This window comes from Geotrypetes seraphini, chromosome 6, assembly GCF_902459505.1.
Source record: "Geotrypetes seraphini chromosome 6, aGeoSer1.1, whole genome shotgun sequence".
Taxonomy (NCBI): domain Eukaryota; kingdom Metazoa; phylum Chordata; class Amphibia; order Gymnophiona; family Dermophiidae; genus Geotrypetes; species Geotrypetes seraphini.
In genome coordinates, this window is record NC_047089.1 from 34,686,214 (window position 1) to 34,700,945 (window position 14,732).

General features: G+C 37.4%; 1 protein-coding gene across 3 annotated transcripts in view; it reads left to right on the forward strand.

Moving 5' to 3' along the window:
- Positions 1 to 14,732, forward strand: part of DYNC2H1 (dynein cytoplasmic 2 heavy chain 1) — a 499,560-nt gene that overhangs the window by 243,757 nt on the left and 241,071 nt on the right. For 2 of the 3 annotated variants that reach the window (XM_033947955.1, XM_033947953.1), the window contains exons 47-50: positions 6,516 to 6,683; positions 7,202 to 7,332; positions 11,707 to 11,955; positions 13,730 to 13,838. In XM_033947955.1, the coding sequence (XP_033803846.1) occupies positions 6,516 to 6,683; positions 7,202 to 7,332; positions 11,707 to 11,955; positions 13,730 to 13,838 (657 nt within the window). The remainder of the gene's footprint in view (positions 1 to 6,515; positions 6,684 to 7,201; positions 7,333 to 11,706; positions 11,956 to 13,729; positions 13,839 to 14,732) is intronic. The other variant, XM_033947954.1, reaches the window with a different exon arrangement.

Here is a 14,732-nt window from a genome sequence, read left to right on the forward strand (position 1 = left end):
AGTTATGCAAAGAGCCTCAGGTCCCCCCCATGCAAGGCTTCTCAAATTTTGTCAGCCTTTTATGGAAAGCCTATTTCACGGGACTGGGAAGTGCTGCACTGCCTATGAGCACACCTACTTCATCTAGGGGAGGGGAAGGGGGGGGGAGCTTTCCACAAGCAGGCATTCCCGCCTCATACCACACTGGCTCCCAGTATCATTGACCCAAAGGATTGGGATGCTTGGAAATCTCTTTTCATGCCTTTATTTTTGCAAGGCTCTTCTGCGGTAGTAGATGATGTGGGATCTCTCTCTGTGTCCAGTACCAAAGAGGCAGGTGCGGCAGCAGATCATGGAGATGATCCCTCTGTGCATCGCCTTTTCAGGTCAGCTTCAGACTCTCATGTTATTTCTGAAACCCTGTCTATACTGAAGCTCGATGCCCAGCAGCCTTCCACCTCACAATGCTCTGTCATATGCAGCACTTATACACAATAAAACCTTTATCAGTTCACCCGGATCGTCTCTCTTTAGTCACAGTCCAATGGGAGAATCCTGAAGGCTCACTTAAGTGCCTAAAGCTATGTCTTGGCTCTATCCTATGGCTCCGGACTTCGAACAACGATTTCTCCAACCGAAGGTGTACTCTGCACTATTTCCCATTAAGCTTTTGCTATCTGTGCCAGTGTGTGTGTGTCTTCACATAAACACAGGCTGTAGCCTATCAGCTTTATTTGAGTTTAAACAGAGTGAGAGGCAAATAAATGATTTCTGAATTTCAGATTTTGCTCATACTATCCACTAAAAATAAACCTTCACTATAATAAACTTTCAGTTGTTTTTTTTCTTATATGTATGCAGTCTCTACCAGGGCCCCCATATTAAGACATCCAGCAATGTATCTATATAATAATAAACTGAGGGTTATATGTGGATGCCAGGGTAAGACAGGTTCTGCTGTCACAGGGAAGTGTCAGATGAAAGCATGGAACACGGTAATATGTTGAAAAATTCTAACTCGGCTAAAGATTTGACACAAACTCAAAAAAGGGATGAACAAGGGGAAATGTATAGAGGCTAATGGCTATCAAGGATTTAGGAGAACTCTGCACTGAGTGTCTTGAGGACTGAGGAGGATGGAGAGAATTGAGCTGAATGTCTGGAGGCCCTAGGAAAGAGAGAAAGAGGTCCAAACTGGATGCTCCATTGCCTAGAAAGCGGAAAAACATTGGAGCCAGGTATTTGATCTGAATCAGGAGCCCTAAGATTCTGAGAGGGGGAAGAGATAGAAGCCGAGTACCCTCCAGTCCCAAAAGGAGAAAAATCCAAGAAGTGGGGGTGGGCTGTGGAGGGCTAGTTTGCACTGATTTGATACAGAGATGGACTCCTGTGGGCATTGGTGTATCTCTGGCCTGATCGCATTCTGTGTAGTCTTGTTCTGTTTTAAAAAATCTTATTGCAAGGTTTTATTAAATAAGGAAAGTGAATAGCCATTTAACATTATTATAAGTATTTTCTTGTGATGCAGCAGCATGTATAATATTGTCTGATGTTGGGAATCATTACTTAAATGACAAAAGTTTTCATGTTACGGTATATGTTTTCCTACCATTCTATTTTATCATGTAAAATACTTGTATTTTAATCACTTCTAAATGTAATATTTAATATATTTTCTGCTTCTTTCCGCTGATGCTGTCATGAATGGTATGTAATTTTTTTTTGTTTTTCTTTAATTCTTTGTCTTGCTATAAATAACTTTTGTTGACAACTTCAGCAACCAGTTATGATTCACAGAGCTGTATTTAAATTAATGGTTCTTAACCTTTTTCGATCACAGGCCCCTTTGAGAATATGATGAAACATGCACATAAACAGATACATAAGTGGGTTCTATTAGAAGATATGACTTTAGACAGAGCCTATGGGAGTTTTGTTTCCTCCTGTTAATCAGGGGCGGGGATGCTGCAGGGCAAAACTGTGGTAACTATTATAAAGAAAAAAAAATTATGGAACCCACATAGACATACATGGTTAAATGGGACAGTCAACATGGATTCAGCCTTGAAAACTAACAGCAAGTAATTTTAGTTTTATGCAATAGTTATCCTAACTTTAGCAACAAAGCAATCAAGATTTTGTTACCATTTGGATCTTCTTATCTTGGATCTTCTTATCTTTGCAAACTTGGATTTTCAGCCCTGATAGAAATTAAATTGGGAAAAAAAAGAACAGCTGCAGATGGTGGATGATGAAATGTGTGTATGCTCGTTGACTATCGAGCCGCATTTTCAGTTAATTGGCACTCAAAAACAAGCACATCCATCGCATTGATTAGCAATTCTTTTCTAGCTAATATAATTTCACCATTGTAACAATTGCACATACATAGCTTACAGAACAAATTAATTTTTTTGTTGGTTTTGCAATTTTATAATTTCAGTTATAATGTGCCATGAAAAACATTTGCTCCATTTAGTGTGCCGGAGCTAAAAAAAAGTTTGAGAGACACTGACATAGAGTAACAAAAGTTTAGGTAGAAGATAAGCATGACTGACTTGAAGAAAAATTGCACATGGAGTCATAAAGGCCAGATTCAGTGAATGGCACCCAAATTTAGGCAAAAATATTTAAAGAAACATATGCCTCAAAGGCTCAACAAGTATAGACTTCAGCCAAACAGGCTGTTTTAAACCATGCTATTCTGGAGCACAGAATCTTATCATCGGCTTGTAACTCCAGAAAAAAGAGGCAGCACAGCAAAAAGCTTACTTACAAAAAACAAATTAGTAGGAAAAAGCAATCTGTTCCCCCCCAAAACAGTTACTGATCTTTTAGCAGAAAATCATCTCCCTGCAAAGGAAAGAAAAGTACAAGGAAAAAGAAAAACATGCTCAAAAAGCACAACAGTCACTTAGGACTCCTTTTACGAAGGTGCGCTAGCGTTTTTAGCGCACGCACCGGATTAGTGTGCGCTAGCCGAAAAACTACCAGTTGCTCAAGAGGAGGCGGTAGCAGCTAGCGCACGCGGCATTTTAGCGCACACTATTCTGTGCGTTAAGGCCCTAACGCGCCTTCGTAAAAGGAGCCCTTAGCTGTATCAGAAGAAGGACATTCATGAAAGCTGTTTATTCCATATTGTAGAATACTGTAATGCTTGGTAAGCCTTTGAGGCATATGTTTCTTTAAATATTTGTGGCTATGTAACTCCTCTTCCAGCCCAGGTAAGAAAATAAATCAACACACTTTATTCTTATGTATAGTAATTTATGGTGTGTTCCTTTTTGGATTTTTTTCATTACCCAAATTTAGGCACCAGAAAGATCCATGATTAACTTGTATTCTTTAAAGGGTGCTCTCTGCCAAACACCCTTTATAGAACAGCACTGAGTGCTGATTCCTCCACTCAACTCTGAGAGCAAGAAGGCCTTTATGCATGCTGAAACTTGCTGTAAATTCTGGTATACAATTTGGGCTTGCAACCCATGAATTCTATAACACTGCCCAAAATTTTGGAAGGCCCCTAATCTGCCCATTGTCACATCCTCTTTTGGGTTCTGCTCAAGACACTTTGATGGAAATTTTATAAAAGGCACCTAAAAATAGGCACAAGATAGATGCCTAAATAAATAGGTGCCTAAGGGCTCCTTTTATCAAGGTGCGCTAGGGGGTTTAGCGTGTCAGACATTTCATCACGCGCTAACCCCTGCGGCACACCAAAAAGCTAACGCCTCATCAATGGAGGCATTAGCGACTAGCGCGGCAGGCGGTTGAACGCGCTGTATTCCGCGCGTTAACCGCCTACCGCAGCTTGATAAAAGGAGCCCTAAGTGAGGCGCCCAACTGAATTAGTAAGTTGTCTTTAATTATGTGCTTTAATAAACTCATAATTGAAAAAAAAAAAAAAATAATTGGGTGATAGACGCCTGTCTTCTTAGGCGTGATTCTACAAAAGATAGGCTCCTAACTCCAAAGTAGGGCATGTTATGGTGCCACTAGGCGTGATTCTCTAAAGTACTTAGGTGCCTATAATGGCCTTTAAAACCCTGGTCTACATTGCAAAGCACCTAAATTTTTTTTTTTTTTTTTTTTTTAATTTATTCACTTTTGAAATCTTACAACAAGTGAATTAAACATATTATAATCAATTGTCATATATCACTTGTATTTACAAACAAATCATCTTGTAATACAGAATAAATACCCCCCTTTTTATCAATATTCCTATTTCCATATGATATACATTCTCCACACCGCCCCTACATATCTACTACTCATGTGCTAAGATATCTGATCATTAGAATAATTAGTCAATGGTTCCCAAATTTTTTTAAAATTATGAAGATTCCCTTGTTGTAACGCTAACACCTTTTCCATCTTATATATATGACAAACTGAGTTCCACCAAAATGTATAATTTAATTTAGTATAATATTTCCAATTTTGAGTAATCTGTTGCATGGCGACCCCTGTTAATATCAACAATAACTTGTTATTGTTTGCAGAAATCGGACTCTGAGTTCTCATTGCTGTACCAAATAATATAGTGTCATATGAGAGTCCTACATGGTTTTCTAATAACTTATTAATTTGGGGCCAAATTAGTTTCCAAAAAGCATTTACACAGGGACAAAAAAAAAATTAAATGATCTAACGTCCCAACTTCTAATCTACAATGCCAGCATCTATTAGACCTAGTACTATCTATCTTTTGCAAACGCGTAGGGGTCCATAAAACTCGATGTAACAAAAACATCCATGTTTGACTCATAGATGCTGACCTTGTAGACCTTAACCTTCAGGACCAAAATCGTGGCCTTTGAGACACAGAAATTGTCTGTGTGGCACAGTGGTTGAAGCTACAGCCTCAGCACCCTGGGGTTGTGGGTTCAAACCCCGCGCTGCTCCTTGTGACCCTGGGCAAGTCACTTAATCCTCCATAGCCCCAGGTACGTTAGATAGATTGTGAGCCCACCGGGACAGAGAGGGAAAATGCTTGAGTACCTGATTGTAGAACCGCTTAGATAACCTTGATAGGCGGTATATAAAATCCTAATAAAACTTGAAACTTGAATACTCCAAATATCCCTAAGTCCATTTTTCTTTTTTTTATTTAAAAATCCGTATAACAATTTATACAATTTTGCGGCTTGGTGTCCCAAAAAATCCGCCTGAAAACAGAGAACCTGCAAGCTATATTGAGTATTAAGACCCTTCCATTCAGGGAACCCTACCTGAATAGCCTGCTTCAATTGCATCCATTTAAAATATTGTGTTTTATTTAAGCCAAATTTATGTTGCAATTGTGTAAAACTAAGCAGTGATCCTTCTGAAATAACATCATTCAATGTTCGTATACCTGCAATTATCCATTGTTTCCAGACGATCTTAAATCCGCCAATCTTGATCCTGGAGTTTACCCAAATAGATTGATTTAGTGATTTAACAGTTGGATCTGGTGATAGATTACTAATATATCTTAAGGTCTTCCAAGTATCCAGTAAAATTCTATTATCTTTGTATTTCCTAGGCAATTTTATACTAACTACATGTTCTAAATGTATTGGGAACAGGAGCCGCCATTCTAAATATAACCAATCAGGTACATTCTCCATGAGATCTGGGAGGATCCAATACATACCCTGTCTTAGAATATAGGCTTGATGGTACCTATAAAAATTTGGAAAATTTACCCCTCCCTCCACAATTGGTCTTTGTAAGCACCTAAATTTTTAACTTATGCACAATTCTGTAATTGGTGCGTACGTGTGATTGACAGGAGATAGGTGCCTAACTTTGGGTGCCTATCTTTTTAGGCGCCCAATTACAAAATATGGTCCTTTGGAAATGCAGCATTTTTTTTTTTAATTTCTTTATTCAGTTTTGCATATTACAACAAGTGTATCAGAAAAATTCATATAATCTTATAAATACACACTTGATTTTCTTCATGAACACTTTAAGTACAATATATCATACTTATATTCATATTTTATAATGATTTAAATATTATGTAATACATTTAATAAATATGACAAATGTAAATAAAATAAAAAATCCCCCAATCCCTCCCTACCTATTTCAGAAAATCTAACCTAATACATCAAAATGTATTAATTAATTCATACATATTATAAGATAAATAAAATAATACCCACCCCCATCCCCACTTAACAAATATCTTATTATGGAAATATTATTATTATTATGGAAATGCAGCATTATAGAATATAGTATATAGGCAAATGTGTGCATAAATCCAAATTAATGCCAATTAATGCAAACAATTGCTAATGGCTCATTAATGAATTTGAACTTGCTTCTGCCCTGCACACCCAAATTTGGATAATCTATAAGGAATCAGGGGGTTAAGATATTTTTGTCACAAGCAAGTCGTGTTGCAATAGGTGTAGCCGATGTTTGTATGTGTGACTATCTAGTTAGTTGTTTTTTCCTTAAAAGGCTTATGAGAAGAATCAGACTTTTACCTGGTTCCTGAAATAAATATAGTATTTATGGTATATTATTCTTTTTAGGATCATCACACCACTCGCAAGATTATGTACTGGAAATTGTAGCATATGAAGCACGTCGCTTGTTCCGTGACAGGCTTGTTAGTACTAAGGAACTCAGTATATTTGATAATATCTTAATGTCAGTGTTCCAAGGAGATTGGGGCTCAGATGTTTTGGATAATATGGCAGGTAATATATTTTGAAACAAAATTAAACAGTGGAATGGCATAATAATTACTTCAACTTTCATATATAATTAATGATTGCTGAATAAACTCTCCAATACAATACGTATATGAAAATGCACACCAACTCAAATACTGGCTAGTTAACGTTAACTAGAAATGTGTCTGGACATTTTTAACTTTGGCTTAATTTTCAGATGTCTTCGGAATCTGAGGCCACAGAAGGACCACTTTTCTCCTGTAGGATGCTTCAGAGATTTTTTTAACTTCTAAAATATTGTTATTCATCAGTAAGCTTTCTTCTGTGAAGGGAAATGTTTTGAAAGTTAAGTCAAAGTTAAAATGCTTAGAAAATTTTCAAATTAAAATTGCTTAGTATTTTAGTTGACTGAATTAAAGCTGAGATCTTTTTTTAAAAAATAAAAATGTCTTTTGACAGCAATTTTTATATGATAATGCTTAAAACAACAAAAATAATTTATCAATAGTGATCATAAAATAATTTTTTAAATATTTTCACAGATTGCTTCTATGTTACATGGGGAGCTCTATATAACATAGGAACACTGACAGCTCCAGGACAGTCGTTACCCCCACATGGGCAACCACTTGGTAAACTAAATTCTAGTGAATTAAAGGATGTAATCAGAAAGGTAAGGCTATAGAGCCTTGTTAAGGGCTGTGTTTTTTGTTGTATCCAGAAAAATCTAGGCCAATTGATGGGATTGTTCATTAAAATATGGTAACCTGTGTTAAAGTTGGCTTGAATCACATTACTTTTACTGAAGGCCACTGTATATGGGGTAGTGACCCCATACATAGTAGCATAGGGTAACTGAACCATGAGAGTATGTATGGGAACCTATAGCAAAATAGCATGACCCATGCTAACATCAACACAGGCTATTTTTAACTGTACCTCACCTCAATTGATATTGAAGAAGAGAATAATCAAGTAAAACAAATGAAAATAAGTATTGCACTTACGCAGTGATCTGATAAGTCTTGTATTCAGTCGAGGATTTACAATTGATCTTGGTAATGAGCTTAGGGGTATTATCAAAATTGGCTGCTGTTTTGCCACTAATTAGAACTATTTTAACACGGGCCGCATTATACAATGAGATCTAGTTTACTAATAACTGAGGTTAACAGTGAAATAACACTTCTTAACGTTAGCCCATGTTGATAATTTCCTCCTTAGTCCTCAGTTTTACAAAGGACTTAGTTCTGTACTCAGATCAAATTTTCAATGAAAAATTACCAATCAAGGTGAACAGATGGTGAACAGAAATACCCTTTTAATCTATAGCCTAGCTAAGCTTCAAGAATGGTTTGAGATTTGGCAGCTAAGATTTAATGCTAAGAAATGCAAGGCCATCATTTGGGCTGCAAAACCCAGAAGGAATGGTACAGTTTAGGGGATGAAGAACTTTTGTGCACAAAAGAGGAGCAGGACTTCTGTGTGATAAAATATGCAATGATCTTAAGGTGGCTAAACAGGTTGAAAAAGCAACAATGAAAGCTAGAAGGGTGCTAGAGTACATAGGGAGAGGTATGGCCAGTAAGAAAAAGGAGGTATTGATGCCCCTGTATGAGACTCTGTTGAGACCTCATTTAGGATATTGTATATAATTCTGGAGACCACACCTTCAAAAAAGTTATATACAGGATGAAGTCAGTCCAGAGGAACGCTACTATGGTCAGTGGTCTTCGTCATAAGGCGAATGGGGACAGACTTAAAGATCTCAATATGTATACTTTGGAGTAAATGTGGGAGAGGGAGATATAATGGAGATACTTAAATGTGCATGAGGCAAATCTCTTTGAAAGGAACCTCTGGAATGAGAGGACACAGGATGAAGTTAAGAGGTGATGGGCTCAGGAGTAATCTAAGGAAATACTTTTTTTACAGAAAGGGTAGTAGATGTGTGGAATAGTCTTCCAATGGAGGTAGTGGAGACAAAGACTGAGTCTGAATTCAAGAAAGCGTGGGACAGGTATGTGGGATCTTTTAGAGAGAGGAAGAGATAGTAGAAGCTGTGGATGGGTAGTTTTTTGTCATTTAGCCTTTTTCTGCCATCATGTTTCTATTATGGTCTTCATTCTTAGTCAGTCCATCTCTTATTGATATGATTATTCCTTGTCATCATAACAGAATAGTCTAGACCAGACATGGGCAACTCCGGTCATCAAGGGCCAGAATCCAATCAAAACTCTGCTTTTCAAAAAATTTATCCAAATATCTTAACCCTTCTTCACCTACCTCAAGATATTACTTCCCCAAATAACCCACCTAAACACCTTCCTAGCAAACAGACCCCTAAAATAGATGGTAATCTTACCTACTCTAACTATATTCTCTTTGTCTATATCACACAGTTCGGCACTGTCATTTTACTATCCAACCCCTAAATCCCCTTAGGAATCTATCCAGCTATCTCTCCTCTGTCAAAAAAAAAAAAAAAAAATTGTATCTTCACTGGAAAATCTCCAGTAAAATCTTTTGTAATCCGCCTTGAACTGCAAGGTATAGGCGGAATAGAAATCCGTAATGTAATGTAATGTTTTCATGATTTCCCCAGTGAATATGCATAAGATCTATTTGCATGCACTGCTTTCAATGCATATTCATTGGGGAAATGTTCAGTGTTTTTTCTGTCTCCAATTTCATTTTCATTTCAGCACTGCTACCCTTATAGTTAGGGGAGCTAAATATGCTGGCACTGTCCATTTATCAGTAGAATATTACTGCTAAACATATACAGCTCATTCTTCAATAAGCGGCTATAGGAGGACAACAGCTTCAGTACAGAATCCTTTGTGTTCTAACAGAAAGAAGATTATCAAGCTAAGAACCTAATCTTCCATTCTAGTATCTATGTAGTCCTAGTGGTCGTATCTCTCATAGGTGGCAGGCCTCTCGTGCTTTCGGGCTTGGGGTGGTAAGCAGTCACTGGCTTCTCATCCAGATGCCACTTGGTTCTTGATGTGGGCACTTAGATTGTGTCCTCCATTTCATCAGCCTTTCCCTTCAAGGGACCTTAATGTTGTTCCATACGAGCCTTCTCAAAATGAGTCTGTTTTGGACCTTACGGTCAAGACGGCACGTTTGGTGGCCATATCTAAGCAAGACGAATCTCAGAAATATAGGCTTTCTCTTGCTGAGAACCTTTCCTTAGGTTTACAGAATTTGGTGTTTCTCGGTGAACGGTTCCTTTCTTCCGAAGGTGGTCTCAGCTTTTCACGTCAATTAAGAGATTTGTTTGCCCACTTTTCATCCTACGAATTTGATTAACAGGACAGGATTTTGGAGAGGCTGGAATGGCAAAGAGTTCTGCTTCACTACCTGGAGAGGACCAATGATTCCTGTGTATCCGACCATCTTTTTGTTTTGACCGGACAATCAAGACGAGGCAGGCCAGCCTCCAAGGCTTCAATTGCTAGATGGATTTGCAAGGCAATTTCTTCTTCATATATTGCCAGCGTAAAACTACCACCTATCTCTACGTTCAACTAGAAGTATTGCTGCTTCCTGGGTGGATTCTCGGGCTGTTTCACCCTATGAAATCTGCAGAGCAGCTTCTTGGTCTATATGCTCCATACCTTTGCAATGTTCTACAGAGTTGATATGGCAGCCTGAGAAGATGCTACATTTGGGTCCTCGGTGCCGCAGGCATGCTCATCTATCCCTCCCTAGATGTCTGGTACTGCTTTGGTATGTCAGCTTCAGTACAGAATCCTATGTCTTTTCAATAAAATGGAAGATTACGTTCTTAGCTGTGTATTATTTCTGTTAGAGGATATAGGATTCTCTACAGTTCCTGTGTAGACTTTTAATTTGTCTGTTCTACTGCTTCAGACATTGCTGTATCTGTCATGGGATGACTTATCCTGTCATTTGAATGAGTAAAAAAAAAGAAAAAATGAAGTTACAGGATATAAATAATTATTTTCTTCTTAACCTTTGGAGGTTTTATGTGATAGTGCTAGTTGCAGATAGCAGGTTGGTTTCTTGATACTCCTAAGTTTGAGTTCATGTTAATTATTCTTTTGTCATGATTTACAGAGCAAACAGAAATGTAGTTTGTCTCGGGGAAGTTCCCTGTGCCCCTCCTCTTTTCTTTTGTTTCAATGGAGTTCAATTGCTTTGATACAAACTGATGAGTGAGCTATTTTCCACTGGTGAAGAGGAAAAGTTGAAAGATATGGCACTCTTTTGCAAAGTTTGCGACTATAGGAGGACAACAGCTTCAGTACAGAATCCTTTGTGTTCTAACAGAAAGAAGATTATCAAGGAAAGAACCTAATCTTCCATTCTAGTATCTGTAGTTGAAATAATTACAGGACTGCACTATTGAAATTGCAGTTGTGTTACATTTTTTTTCTTCTTTTCCATCAGGTCTTTGAACTCATGATAAAAATCAAATTGGGCACAAATTTTGAATCATTTAGGGGCCCTTTAACTAAGCTGGCCTAAAGAGTAGCCTACACTATTATTTGCAAAAGGGATTCTTGTCTGCTAAGGCCACTTTTAGTGTAGCTATGTGAATTCTTATTTTTACTATTAGTAACATGTGTTAATTTCCCAATTATTGCATGGGCATTACCACGTGAGCCCTTACCACAACCTGTTTACTAGCAGCAAGGGTTTCTGCACTAACCACAGGCTAATTGGTTAGCGCACAGCACACCTACTTGCTGCCTCCAAAAAAGCTTCCCACACTAAAAAAACAAAATCTATTTTTTAGCATGTGGGTAGCATGCACCAAGTCAAAACTACTGTTGGACATCTGAGTGCATCCTTCGGTAGTATGCGGTAAGCACACATTAGTGCTTACCACAGCTTAGTAAAAGGACCCCGTAAATTGTTGCATCTATACATAAATAAAGTATTTAAAAAAATCTGACTGCTGATGTGTACACATAGGTAAAGAAATCTGTGCAGTTCTCTGATATTTTTCTCTTTTAAGTAGTCCTGTACATCAGAATACTTATCTTTATTCTTCTAAATCCCTTTCTCTTAGGGTATCATTCAGTACAGCCGAGACAACAAAGAGTTGGAGATTTTGCTGTTCTATGAAGTCCTAGATTACATGTCCAGAATAGACAGGGTACTGAGCTTCCCTGGAGGATCACTCTTATTAGCAGGTCGCACAGGTGTTGGCCGTCGAACCCTCACAGTTTTAGTGTGCCACATGCATAGAGCTGTGCTTGTAACTCCCAAGATTTCCAGAGGCTATGAAATAAAACAGTTTAAAAATGATCTTAAGCAGGTATGAAAACTATTTCTTTAATAATAATGCAGTGTTTAAGTTAAGTATATGTTGTTAAGGCCAAATTCAAGTATACAAGAAAAATAAGGTATACAGTAAAGAATGGTTTTATTACATAATTTTGTTTTCTGACTTGCAAGGTAAGCTTGGAGTTTGTATTGCTTAGTTTCTACCTGCTTTATAGCAGTTGCAAAGTATAAGCAGTAAAGTACAGTACTCTGATATTCGCGGGGTTCCATTCCAGGAATCCCCGCAAATGTTGAAAAACCGTGAATACGTTTTTTAGCAGGGGAGACAGGAGAGGGCAGCCAGAGCACCGACGAGTGAAGGAAATCACTCGCAGTATGCTCCAACTGCCTCTTCCTGTACTAAAGTTGGGCTTCACCAATCAGGAGCTGCTTTGACACGCAGCTTTAGTACACGACTTTAGTACAGGAAGAGATGGTCAGAGCATACCGCGAGTGATTTCCTTCACTCGCCGGCGCTCTGGCTGCCCTTTCCTTCCTCTCTGGCTGCCCTCTCCTGCCTCTCCAGCTGCCCGGTCATTCTTGGTTGGAAAATACCACAAATGACTGGGACCGCGAATTCGAGGGGGAGCACTGTATATGAGGGGTTTTACAATTAAATTCCTGTATGTACTTTTCCTAATTCTATCCTTAGACATATGGGGGGGGGGGGGGTCATTTTCATAACACCTAGACACACAAAGTACCATAAGTTTCTAAGGTACTTTGTGTGTCCAAGTACTTTGAAAATGAGCCCCACCCCTTTTATTTTATTAATGTACAAGAGTATTTACCATCTTTTTCAACAAAACCAACCAAGGCTGAGTACAACAAGTAAAAACTGGAATTCTGTGAGCATCGGAGCTGTTACCATGACGGCCAGCACTAAAAATGCTAGCGTGGCTTTGTAAAGAAGGGGGTATATTATGTTGAATGAAGAAATGTGTCCTCCGATCTATTTTAAATATACTGCTTAGTAAGTTCATTGCATTCTCCTTAGTCCTTATACTTTTGGTCACCTTTTTCTATATCTTTTCTAATTCAGCAATATCATTTTTGAGAAGCAGGATTGCACACAATACTCAATTTGTCATTGCACCATGGAACATTATAGAGACATTAGTCTCCTTTCCCTTCTTATTTTCCCCCAAAGTGAAAAAGAAAAATTCCTCATTTATTTATTTATTTTTTTAAAATCTTCAACTCAAGTAATGAGTGTAATGGAGAGTATTTTTGTAACAAAGTGCCTATTTCAAGTTAATTTTATAAAGGCAACAAGATGCCAGTTTTTAGGACCAGATAACCTACAAATACTGACACAGAAATTTACATCTGCTCTGAAAAAGGTATAAATTTGTGTGTACTGTGTACATGCCTATTTTGTAAATTATATGTATATATAGTGTGATTGCATGCTAACACTATTAATGTGTGTTAGTTCAAGGTCCACTAAATAAAAATTGGCCCTACAGCAAATAATATGTGCTAATAGTTTTAGAGCATGTTAACTTGTAGTAAATGACTTTCATGCAATCTTTGTCTAAATCGAAATTGAAAATGAGCATGATTGTCAAAACAGGCTATAACTTAAAGTTGGATTGTTCCTTCTTTTCTGTAATATTTCATGGGACACCTATGAAAGAGATATTAGTGTATTATGTAACATGATTATAAATCTTTAAAATATTCAGTACTGTATTGGTAATAAATGAGCATCAATTAAATAATAAGAAATGCATCCTAAATACTGTCATGTTTTTGCTGTACAGGTGATGCAGCTTGCAGGTATTGAGGGGCAGCAGGTAGTTTTGCTTCTTGAAGACCATCAATTTGTCCATGCAACATTTCTAGAAATGATCAACAGCCTGTTATCTTCAGGTCAGTTTAATAGACCCAAACAAAAATACTGACGTACTGAAATTTTAACTCCATTGGTTTCTAGAAATGTCAAAATTATGGTGTTATTAAATTTAATTTAAATATCAGAATTGTTGAGCAGACACAGTATACTATTACAAAGAACAAATGTAATCATTCTCAGGGTAATTTCTAAAACCCATTTTTGTAGATAAAGTAATGCTTTGCTTGCGGAAATAGACTTTTATTTATTTATGTATTTAATTTTCTATACCGTTCTCCCAGGGGAGCCCAGAACGGTTTACATGGATTTATTCAGGTACTCAAGCATTTTTCCCTGTCTGTCCCGGTGGGCTCACAATCTATCTAATATACCTGGTGCAATGGGGGACCAAGTGACTTGCCCAGGGTCAGAAAGAGCAGTTTGGGCCTATACCCACAACCTCAGGGTGCTGAAGCTGTAGCTCCAACCCCTGTGCCACACTGTCAGACATAGTATGGTAGAAGATAGCATGGTAAGCATTGTCTGACAGAGATGGCAAAACATAGTTAACAAAGCATGGTAAAACATTTTTTTTTAATTCTTTATTCATTTTTAGAACATCAATTGTGCACAAAAGAAGATGCATTTACATAAATTATTATCATTACAGCACAATATACATAATAGAATAAAAAGAAGACTTATTTTCTCCCACCCACTTTCCAATTTACAAACACCTCATTAAAATACTTGTAATCAACCCTTCTATATTTAAAAAAAAAAATGCCAAAACATATCTTCCTCCCCCTTCCCAGACGTGCATGTTTCCCTCAGTTATACAAATAAATCAATCTTTTTCGTTTAACATTTTTTATTAATTTTTTCATATATCAACAAGTGTATCATAAAAATTCATACAATTACCTTAAGTA